We start from the raw sequence: 12088 nt of genomic DNA on the forward strand, positions 1-12088 counted from the left end.
CAATTAAAAGGGATAGTTCACCCAAAAAATGAAAATGTGCTGTTAATTTACTCACCCTCAGGCCATCCAAGATCCAAGAACAGTAAAGAAGATTTTTTTTAGGTTAAACTGTGGTGCTTGGCGATTCATACACTGCACGTCTGTGGCTGCCGGTTTTTGAGAGTCAAAAAACATACAGAGAAGACCAAATCAATACCCGTGGCTCCTGACGATACACTGAGGTCTTATGAAGCGAAACAATCAGTCTGTGCAAGAAAATGAACATTATTTACAACATTATTACCTTTAATCCACAGCCTGGGCAAACGGTTCTTAGTGCGTTCACGACTGTCCGGAGCGCGAACTTCGTCGCATAATGATGTATGTGTGGGCACAAACTCACATGTAAGCCGATGACGCTGTTTGTTTACAACGGAGAGTGAGGATTAACAGCAACTTTTCATTTTTGGGTGAACTATCCCTTTAATGTCTTTGGTTTGGTCTTGATTGTGACAGGGCTGAACTGAACGCACAGATGCGTCTGACCCGTTAATTCAAGCTGACAGATATGAACACAGTGAGTGAGTCTTCTGTTCCTCACACAGAGAGAGTCTTTTCAGCAGTGCCGTATCCCACAATGCTCGTGTGATCTGCTAGTATCATGGCACACAGCAGACGTGATGCAGTCACCAGTAATGCACCAGAACAGGGACAGTTCACCCAAAAGTGAGTTCTGTCATCATTTACTAACCCACCCAATTCCAAACCTGTATGACAAAAAGGTCAAGATTTCAGTTACATTTCCAGCGCATAGTGATTTTCAGATATCTGCAGTCCTGAGTGCCTGTTGCTATGCAGTTGCTAGGGCATTGTTATGTGGTTTTAAAGTGTTCTGAGTGTTTTTTTACACGTTGCTATGCAGTTGCTAGGCTGTTGCTGTGTGGTTGCTAAGGTGTTCTGAGTGTTTTTAGCATATTGCTTTGCAGTTGCTCGGATGTTGCTGTATGGTTGCTAAGGAGACCTGAATGACATTTAACACATTGATATGCAGTTGCAAAGCATTCTACTGTACAGTAAGTGCTTTTTGTGTGTTGCTATGCAGTTGCTAGGCTGTTGCTGTGTGGTTGCTAAGGTGTTCTGAGTGTTTTTAGCATATTGCTTTGCAGTTGCTCGGATGTTACTGTGTGGTTGCTAAGGAGACCTGAATGTTATTTAACATGTTGCTATGCAGTTGCAAAACATTCTACAGTAAGTGCTTTTTGTGTGTTGCCATGCAGTTGCTAGGGTGTTGCTGTGTGGTTGCTAAGGAGACCTGAATGTTATTTAACACGTTGATATGCAGTTGCAAAGCATTCTACAGTAAGTGCTTTTTGTGTGTTGCCATGCAGTTGCTAGGGTGTTGCTGTGTGGTTGCTAAGGAGACCTGAATGTTATTTAACACGTTGATATGCAGTTGCAAAGCATTCTACAGTAAGTGCTTTTTGTGTGTTGCCATGCAGTTGCTAGGTTGTTGCTGTATGGTTGCTAACGAGACCTGAATGATATTTAACACATTGATATGCAGTTGCAAAGCATTCTACAGTAAGTGTTTTTTGTGTGTTGCTGCTACGCAGTTGCTAAGGCGTTTTGGAAGGTTCTTTTGCATGTTTCTGCATGGTTGTTAGGCTATTTTATGTACTGACCAGTGGTTAAGGCGTTCAGTTTGTTTTTTGAATGTTGCTATGTGCTTGCTATCATGTTCTGATTGTTTCTTGTGTATTAATTAATTGTTTTGTATGTTGCCATGGTGTAACTAAGATGTCCTGAGTGTTTTTAGCCAAACTTTTATTTTAAGTTTAGTGAAGTGCAGGCATTTATATCCTTGTGAGTTTTTCACATGCTGTTTTTGCAGTCTGTGTTGCAATAAATCGTAACAGATCAGTTGTTTTGTGATGTGTTGCAACGGTCGCAAACGTCATGACAAAACATGCAATAAAATGCCTGGAATTGAGTTTACGAGCCGCATTTATGAAAGGATCTGGTCTGAATGGGTGTGTTCAGGTTTCATATCTTCATGTTTTACGAGATAAAAACTTTGTGTCACCGTGAATGAAAACACTATTTGTCTTTTGATTGGGAGACTTTCATTTAAATTTTTTAATTAAATTAACTACACCCTACACTGATTAATTAATCAAAATAACCACATATGATTCATTGCATTCGTTTTTGTAATTAACTGCAGTAATTAACAGTGCTCCTCTTGACCGAACACATCATAGCAGTCATTAGATTCTTCTAAACATGCTTTTGTTTTCAATCAGGAGAGAAAGAGATCACGACTAAGATGGACCCGTCTAACGGGCTGAACCGGCCGCTGGACATCGTCCCGCACACGGAGGTGAAGATGAAGGACAGGGGACAGTGGAGCAACAAGCTGGAGTTTGTCCTGTCGGTGGCCGGAGAGATCATCGGACTGGGAAACGTGTGGCGCTTCCCGTATCTCTGCTACAAGAACGGTGGAGGTGAGGAGACGGAGCGGTTACTGTGACAGTACCACGATAATGATTATCATATTCTTTGTACATTAAAAAAATAGCCAAAACATGCTATTACTCTGATACCATGTGCAAAAAGCCATGTTATACCATGGTACATCTTCAAAAACATGGTATTACCGTGGTAAATCTCAGTTTAACACAGTATTACTGTGGTGAACATGTCAAAAAACATGCTATTTTTACCATGGTACTTGTCCATAAAAAACCTGATACATGTCTAAAAAGCACATATCCCCCAGAAAAACAAGGCGTTAAAATAGTACATGTTCTAAATATCATGGTACATGTCCAGAAACATAGTATTTACATAGCACATGTTTACAAAAAAAAACATGTTTTAGCTGGGTACATGTACAGAAATCTAAGTATCATCATGGTACATGTCCAAAAACATGTTATTTGCATAGTACATGTTTTTTTAAAACATGTTTTACCAGGGTACATGTACAAAAAACTGTAAGTATTATTATGATACATGTCCAAATGCATGGGATTACCATGGTACATGTGCAAAATATCCTTTTACCATGGTACATGTCTAAAAAACCAAGGTTTTATCATGGTAAATGTACAAAAACATGGCATGGCCATGGTACATGTCCAAAAAAATAGGGTATTACCATGGTACAAAAAAAAGTATTATCATGGTACATGTCCAAAAAATATAATATTACAATGGTACATGTCTATAAAACAAGGTACTTTCATGGAACATGCAAAAGCATGGTAATACCATGGTACATGTCCAAAAAAAATATGGCATTACCAGAGTAAATGTCCAAAAAACATGGTATATGTAAAAAAAAAGAAAAGGAAAAAAACCCACACAGTATTAGAATGGTACATGTCCAAAAATATCCAATTTCTTTAGTATATGTTAAAAAAAATATGGCATTACCATGGTACATGTTGGGGAAAAAAACTATGTATGATCATGGTACATTTCCAAACAGAAAGTGTCATTAAAAGGTTGGTCTCAGCAGTTGATGGGTTAGGTAACGTCAGCTCTCATGACTCTACAGAGGTTTAGCAGGTAAACCAGTGAGTCAACATCAGTCCAGTGCTAGTGCAGATATCTGACCTCAGACCAGCCCTCGCCCTGGAGTCCCACCACAAAGACTGGACTCATTAACGCACGGCTAGTTAACGTCCCTCCGGGTGAAGGAGCGTTCGTTCAGTCAGCTGACTGACAGACGTGAGCGGAGAGAGAATGAGGGCTGCGCTTGACTTCATTTAGATCCACAGCTGGCTGTCATCAGGTTATTTAATGTAAAATAGTTTAGAGCAGGGGTTTCCAAACTGTTAGATGCTATAGACTCCAAATATGATCTTCCTCGTCCGAGGGACCCCCCATCCTAAAATTTAAAAGGCAGTTATATATTTTCATATATAAAGACCCAATTAACACTGTGAAAAGTTTATATTATAAATATGTGTAAAATGTAATTTTTTTTCTACTCACTAAGTTACTATTAAATGTATTATTTATTTAAATCAAATTTTTATTTATTTTAATCAAAACATTTATTTTAATAAATGTATTTTTTATTTACTTATTTATATAAAATGTATTAATTTATTATTTAAATCATTTTAATAATTTAATCAGATTTATTTAGTTAGTTTGATCTTGTGTTTCTGTGGTTACATTACAACAGAGATGTTTTCGACTCACATTTGTACTGTTAGGTGTGTTATTTATTTATTTATTTTAAACAATTTATTAATCTATCATTCACTTAAATCAATTTTTATTTTTTTGTGTATTTTTATTAGTCAATTAATTGTAAACAGATTTATTAATGCATTTATTTAAATCAATTTTTAATCATTTCAATTAAATGTATCAATTTAATCTAATTTTATTTATTTTGATCTTATTTTAATTTAGTCAGATTTATTTATTTATATAGTTATGAGTTAGATTAATCTTATTTTTATTATTTATTTATAAAAAAAAATGTAAACATTTTTTGTACCCTTGCTTTATAGGATCCAACTGTGCAGCAAAAGTTGAGGATTTGATAAAGATCGACACAGATCCCCAATGTGTTTAGCGTTTGCCAGGTGTTTGTGAAATAGACCCATTGATCCAGCAGTTGGCCTGATGAAAGCACTACCAGTTCAGAGGGTTAAAGGTCACAGCTGTTGTTTGATCAACCCGTACCCTGTGCCCATACAGAGATGTTTGGGCTTTTGGAAACATTTCTTACGTTTGCTGAAGTCTGCAGCTTCTCAGATGTTTCTCCTGAGAGAAAGACCCCAGTAATCTCACACATTTCTCCCCTAGAGTTTCAAACTTCTCCTTGAGGAGAAACTGTATGATTGATGTCTTTATCCTCTTCCAGGTGCATTCTTCATTCCCTACCTGATCTTCCTCTTCACCTGCGGTATTCCCGTGTTTTTCCTGGAGATTTCTCTGGGTCAGTACACCAGCGAGGGAGGAATCACATGCTGGAGGAAGATCAGCCCGCTGTTTGAAGGTGAAGCAACAAGATGTTGGTTCCTCAGACCTTTAAATGTATAGCATGAGAAACTGAAAACCATTTCAATATGACACGAGCACTTTGTTTGCTATATAAGTGCACAGGAACCATCTGTACAGAGAACTAAAATGATTTGTTCTTTAATGCAATACAGGCACAAATCCCATGTTTTTTATTGTTTTTGTTTGTTTGTTTTTTACTGCTAGATACAGGTTTTTTCGAGTTTGTAATTAAAACAAAGATTATTAGAGCACATTTAAGAAGTCAAGAAAATACTATTTCAGTTTTTCTACTTCAAAATTTCATGTTTGTGTGTTTCATTTGTGAAATAATATTAGAAATTGTCATTTTTTACCTGTTCCACTTCAGAAGTTCAGGTCTTTTCAATAAAAATCATAGAATAATATTATAGTTTTGATAATGTTCAATTAATATACATTTTATTAATTTATAAAATAATCTAAATACCCCAAAATGTTATATTTGTCTGTTTTGTGCAGAAATCGGTGTTATTTTAATATTGTTGATATACTGTTATAGTTATGAAATTGCTTTTATTTTTATATTTTCAGTTTTCATTTAAATTTTAGTTATGTGCTTTTGCCATTTTTATTAGTTTTATTTTTATACTTTTTAATATTTCTACTTCGCTTTAATTTATTTTTATTCATCTTTATTATTTTTGGTAGTTGTAATACTTCAACGTAAACTTAGTTATTTTCGGTTAGTTGCCAAGGCAACATTTCTAATTTTCATTTTTATTTTTTTACGTTTTAAGACTAGTTAAAAAACAATTAGTTAAAAAGTTACATTTTTCATCTAATATTTATGTTATGGTATTTCAGATTTACCGAATTTCAATTTTTTATATTTTTTTTTTTTTAGTTTACAACAACAACAACAACACTGATTTCTGTTCTATTTATAAATAAATAAATAAATTCATAACATGGTGGTAATCATGAAGTGACAGCATGATGGGAAGTGAAGAACATGATGTCATTGCATTTTCTCAGTTTTGACACAAACTGTGGTGTTATTGGATCTGTCTTTCTCAACTGCAGGGATCGGATACGCCACTCAGGTCATCGTGGCCCTGCTGAACTTCTACTATATAATCGTTTTGGCCTGGGGAATATTTTACCTGTCCTTCTCCTTCTCCTGGAACCTGCCGTGGGCCTCCTGCAACAACACCTGGAATACTGGTGAGGATACCATAAATTCAGTCCAGAAATCTCTAGCTTTATGTGGTCATGATGAGTAATATAGTTCATTATCATTGGTGCGCTAAGCTCAGTAGTTTCTACTGTATATATAATCCAGAGATTCCTGTTGTTTTTCAGATTTCTGCATAGAATTCCAAAGACGAAATGAATCCATTGACCAAAGTCACTTTGAAAACGCAACATCGCCCGTAATTGAGTTTTGGGAGTGAGTTTTACTAGTATCTTCCTGTCAATTTTCTGCTTACTCTTCATTATGTTTGTCGGATTAAGTTTATCAAGCTAATAGAGTAGCAAACAGAACTGGACCAGAATATTTTAGTCTGTAGTTTTTGATCTAAAATAAACGTATGCATTTGGCATAACCCTAACTTTTATCCAAAGCGACTTGCATTGCCTTCAGTGTTTATATATTAGCAGCCAGGGTTATCATAGTTAACTAAAACCATAAACATTTTTGTTTCTTGAAATAAAATAAATGTTAACAAAAAACGTAAACTTATTTTATTTCAACTTGCCGCCATGGCAACATTTCTCATTTTCCTTTAGTTTAACTTTAAGTACTAAACTAAAACTAATTAATAAAAACGAATAAAAAACCTACATTGAAAAGCAACATATCTGACTCCTCAAACCTGGCTATAAAACCCCACGTTTATGCCACATTATCCGGAAACTTCTCTGACTAACCAATGGAGGCTGCAGCTGATGTGTCATTTCTGTCTCTCTGTAGACGCAGAGTTTTGCGGATCTCGTCTGGGATCGAGGAGATAGGAACGCTGCACTGGGATCTGGTCCTCTGTCTGTTGCTGGCCTGGGTTCTCTGTTATTTCTGCATTTGGAAAGGCGTCAAATCCACCGGCAAGGTACGTGAGCTAAGACCGTGAGCTAAGTTCATTAAAATTATTCAACAGATTGCATGGGTGTTCTATGAATACCTTGAATTACCATGCAAAGACAAATTTATATAAATAGAAAAAGGGTAATTAGTGATAGACTAATCTGTTTTGATCAATAACTGATTGATGGCAATGATTAATTGATAACTGTGTCTGATTGGCTGATTAACAAAGGGGGTTATTGTGCCAAGTATCATTTCCAAAACTTACTGACAATCATGTAGATTTAATTTTTTAATATTTTATTATGAATAACTATTTTTGTATTTTTATATTTTATTATTTAATATATTTTAATCAGAGTTTTGAATAAATATTGTGTAAATTTTGTGTACATCTTATTTGCTATTATTAAATAGAGTTGTTTTAAAATAAATGTTTAAAGTATTTTTTAAATATGCTTTTTAATTAAATTTTGTGTACATCTTATTTGCTATTATTAAATTGCATCATGATAGATATCCAAACATATGTTAGCGTTTAGCCTCACGCTGTTTTCCTGACACGCGACAGGTGGTGTACTTCACTGCGACCTTCCCGTATGTGATGCTGTTGATTTTACTGATCAGAGGGGTCACACTGCCAGGAGCGTCCCGTGGGATCCAGTTCTACCTTTATCCCGACCTGGGACGATTAGCGGACCCACAGGTATCGTGATTAGCTTTTCATCTACTGCAATTCTGACTTGAAAGATCTTGTCATGACTAGAAAGTAGTGCTGGGCGGTATACCGGTTCATACCGAATACCGGTTTTTATTTTTGTTATGATATGAATTTTGAAAATACCGCAATACTGGTATATGTCACTTAAACAATATATATATATGAGCAATATCACATGAGTAGGAGTGCGATATGGCTGTATATCGGCACGGCTGTGGTTCGGCCGTAGGTTATCATATCTGTGCTGATATAAAGCCATATCGCATGTCTACGAGTGTGATATTGCATTTATACAACAGTTCGATGGCACAAGCGTGTAAATAAATAAGAAACAACAACGGGGTGTCTTTAAAAACCCTCTTTTGTGTGGAACTACTTCCTTCCAGATTCAAATCTCAGTTTGTCAGTTTGAGCTGAGCTCAAGATCCGTTACTAATTCAAAAACGTCACTTTAGAACTTTAGTAACGAAGGAACGTTGAGTTGCTTCATTGAAAGCTTATTGTATCACTGTATTAAAAGCTCTCTGTATTATATGTAGAGTATAATGAGAGTAAAAGCGTATTGTATCACTGTATTCAAAGCTCACTGTATTACAGAGTATGATGAGAGAGAGATGGATTGAGCGAGTGTGATTACCTGCATCTGATCCAGCATTCATTATTCAGCTCAATCTCATATTCACAATAAAACATGAGTTTGAATGTCACGGAGGAAAGCGATATCTTTGTCGAACTATACTTTCATCTGTTAAGGGTGATTTCTGATGACAGCGCTGCTCACTGCATTTGTTAACTGCGTCTTACAAGTTGTTGTTGAAAGTAAAAAAAACTTCCTTGTTTACAACCCTGTTTCAGTGTCTTTCAATATAAAAGTCTTTAATGCGAACTCACTCAGAAAAACAGTCTCTTGTCGCCATCGAAAGGCGGAACAATGCAACTAAAATCACCATCATGAACACACACACTGTTTCTCAATACTAAATACTACTATTATTTATATAAAATATTATTTATTGAATAATAATATTTAATAAACAACAACAACAGCCATCATAAAAGTTGCTAGGCAATTGAGTCAAAAACACAAAGGCTCTGATATACAGCATTAAAGTTACATAAAATATAATGTGATGAGATTTTGTCCTCAGCCAAAACTATTTGCTCTGGAACAAATAATAGATTAATGAGACCCAAAACGAATTATATCTCATGTTTAACCACTATAGAGACATTAAGAGCCAGCGGCAAATTCCAGAAGATCTGGCCGAGGTGAGGCTGCTCTCAGCGGGTTCATGAGCGCTGAACGGCCGCTGACGCCCTGGAGCTCACATCTACCAAAACATCGAAGCTCATTTTCAAATAGACGTTATCTTTATTAACAAACCATATATTTGAAGTCTAAACAAGTACATGCTCGCCTAAAACACTCTTAAAACTACATTCCGTGACACAAAAACAGTATTATTTTTAACTGTATGTATGTTGATTTTTAATTTAACTACTTTCATATTATTAATATCGTATTTGTGTTCAGCGTGAATATTGAGTGTAGGGTTGTGTTTTGGTAATTCCTCTGGAACACAAGCGAATTGTTTTCTCTTAAACATGCCGTGTCTCGAGTCGAAAGATCATGTGATTTGTCTACCCAGGTGCTTTAGTCGTGGCCTGGAGCAGGATGCCCAGCAGGGAAACGTTGTTTTCTGTACTTATTTGATTGCGTCCATCTGTGCGTTTGACTTTTGATCCGACTTTCACATCTGTGTCACTAGAAGACCACATAAACCCACGTTATATCTGAGAACAGGACACAGCACGGTCACCCAGATGCATCCCAGCATTCCTTAACATCAGACAAAACAGCTTAAAACCTCTTCTGGTAAAACTCTGTCTATTGGCAAAAGCATTTTTGGTTGGATTTGAGAGATAGCATTGGTTGTGTTGACATCGTTTTATTTCATCGCCAGAAAAAAAAAAGTTATGGGTTTAGATGAATAGCTAGTCAAAGTTTGGCACTTTTGGTTGGATTTAAGAGAGACCATTGGTTGTGTTGATGTCATTTCATCTTAGAAGTGTAAAAATGAGGCCAATTCAATAAAATGTTATGGGTTTAGGCAAACAATTAGATGAAGTTTGGGGTTCTTGGATGGATTTGAGAGATTGCATTGGTTGGGTTGACGTTATTTTATCATTAGAAGTATTCAAATGAGGCCAGTTCAACTAAATCTATTGGGTTTACGTAAGAAACTAGACAAAGTTTGGCATTTTTGGTTGGATTTGAGAGATTGCATTGGTTGGGTTGATGTTATTTTATCTTAGAAGTATTCAAATGAGGCCAGTTCAACTAAATCTATTGGGTTTACATAAGAAACTATACAATGTTTGGCATTTTTGGTTGGATTTAAGAGAGAGCATTGGTTGCGTTGACTTTCAATCTTTGAAGTATAAACATTAGGTAAATTCAACAAAATCTAATAGGTTTACATGAACATGTAGACAAAGTAAGGAATTTTTGGTTGGATTTTAACGATAATGATTGCTGTTTTGACACCTCTTGATCTTAGATAAAAGCAAAGCCAAATTTCACTAAACCTTCAGCTAACAAGGTAAACGGTTGGACAAGGTTGATCAGATGAATGTTCCAGAAACTTGAAAATCAGTGATCAGTTTCTATAAAAACCAACATGAATTGACATGCATAACCCATTTTAATTCTGTAAATGTTGGATTTGTAAAGTAATGGCTGTTGTTTTGACATCTCTTGGTCTTAAATGTATACAGATAAGAAACTGAATGAAACCGTTAGCTAGAAAAGTAAACAGTTAATTGGTGATAAGCCTTTAAAACTGTTTAAAATCAACATTAAGCGGCATTCATAAGCCATTTTAATTCTCTAAAGTGTTAAAAGATATTCAACCAAATTTAATGTTGACTTCAACCTCAAATAAAGTCTCTTTTTGGTCAGTATGAGAATTTTGGTTGGATTTGAGAGATAACCATTGCTGTGTTGATGTCAGTTCATCTCAGAAGTACAAAATGAGGCCAATTCAACAGAATATTGTGGGTTTATGGGAACAGCCATGTAAAGTTTGTGAAATCAATGATCTAAGGCTCCAAAAACTTGAGCATCATGGGTCAGATTTTTTTAAAATCAGCATGAATCGACATTCATAACTCATTTTAATTCTGCAAGGGTTGATTTTGACATCTTTTGGTCTTTGATGTGTAAAAATGAGGCCAAAATTCAAGAACCCTTCAGCAGGAAATGTAAATGGTCGGGCAAAGTTAATTAAAACTGTGATCTAAGGTTTGAAAAATGTAAGCATCGTGGGTCAAATTCTTACGCCTTGCTCGGACATCAGTGGTGTTTTTAGCACATTTCTGGACCTCAGGTGATAAATGTGAGGTTTTAAGGGAAGTGTGAGGAATTTTCCCAGTGGAAAAACACAGTTTCTTCTTGGTGTAGTCCTGGCTACAGAAATGAAGTGATTGCACGCATGATTTTCACTTGCAAAACAGTGAAGGACCCGAGCATTATCTAGAGACCAAGCACTCTTTTGAGCAATAAGCAGTAGTTTTTATAGGACAGAGGTCTTGTACAGGTGTGTCACGTTTTAGCACTTTTTGTACATACAATACATCCACATCGCCCGTGGCAGCACATGAACGACCTGACTTTAGAAAAACAGAAAGCACTGTGATTCATGACAGAGCGTTTGATTGACAGGCATGTTTTTCGCAGATCATGTCTAAACCTGTTTCAGGCATTTAAGACTATTAAACAAGAGGTTACACAAGCTCTAGGAATCCTACGACAGCTCTAGTCTTTCATCTTGTCCATTCAAGCTTATTACCTGAAGCCAAATGAGTTTGTTAAAGCTGTTAAATACGTCACAGGTAACTCAAGTCACTCAACATTTGACATGCTCTGTTGTTGCGTACATTGTGTTTGTGATCTTTGATGTCATGGAGGTTAAATGATCATAAATAATCAACATAGCTAATAAAACAAATGAAAATGAAACCATAATAAACAATCATAAGAATCAAAACGCTCTGCACATCAGTATATTACAGCTGTGATGGTATTTTTCTGGTTTCAGGTGTGGATGGACGCAGGCACACAGATCTTTTTCTCGTATGCCATCTGTTTAGGTTGCCTCACCGCGCTCGGAAGCTACAATAAATACAACAACAACTGCTACAGGTGAGAAAATGGTCAAAAAACATCATTGTCATACTATGAAATGTGTCTTTACTCCCTGGGTGACGCTGTATGTGTGTGTGTGTGTGTGTGTGTG

At 35.9% G+C, this 12088-nt stretch overlaps 1 protein-coding gene across 1 annotated transcript in view; it reads left to right on the plus strand.

Moving 5' to 3' along the window:
• Window positions 1-276: 276 nt before the first annotated feature.
• The window catches only part of LOC107668651 (sodium- and chloride-dependent GABA transporter 2-like), a 24357-nt gene continuing 12545 nt past the window's right edge, over window positions 277-12088 (plus strand). The window contains exons 1-8 of the mRNA XM_016460595.1: window positions 277-705; window positions 2283-2483; window positions 4868-5002; window positions 6070-6210; window positions 6349-6436; window positions 6962-7094; window positions 7641-7775; window positions 11891-11994. Of these exons, the coding sequence (XP_016316081.1) occupies window positions 660-705; window positions 2283-2483; window positions 4868-5002; window positions 6070-6210; window positions 6349-6436; window positions 6962-7094; window positions 7641-7775; window positions 11891-11994 (983 nt within the window). The 5' untranslated portion in view covers window positions 277-659. The remainder of the gene's footprint in view (window positions 706-2282; window positions 2484-4867; window positions 5003-6069; window positions 6211-6348; window positions 6437-6961; window positions 7095-7640; window positions 7776-11890; window positions 11995-12088) is intronic.

The sequence above is a fragment of the Sinocyclocheilus anshuiensis genome, unplaced genomic scaffold (genome assembly GCF_001515605.1).
Source record: "Sinocyclocheilus anshuiensis isolate Anshui unplaced genomic scaffold, SAMN03320099.WGS_v1.1 scaffold2477, whole genome shotgun sequence".
NCBI lineage: Eukaryota > Metazoa > Chordata > Actinopteri > Cypriniformes > Cyprinidae > Sinocyclocheilus > Sinocyclocheilus anshuiensis.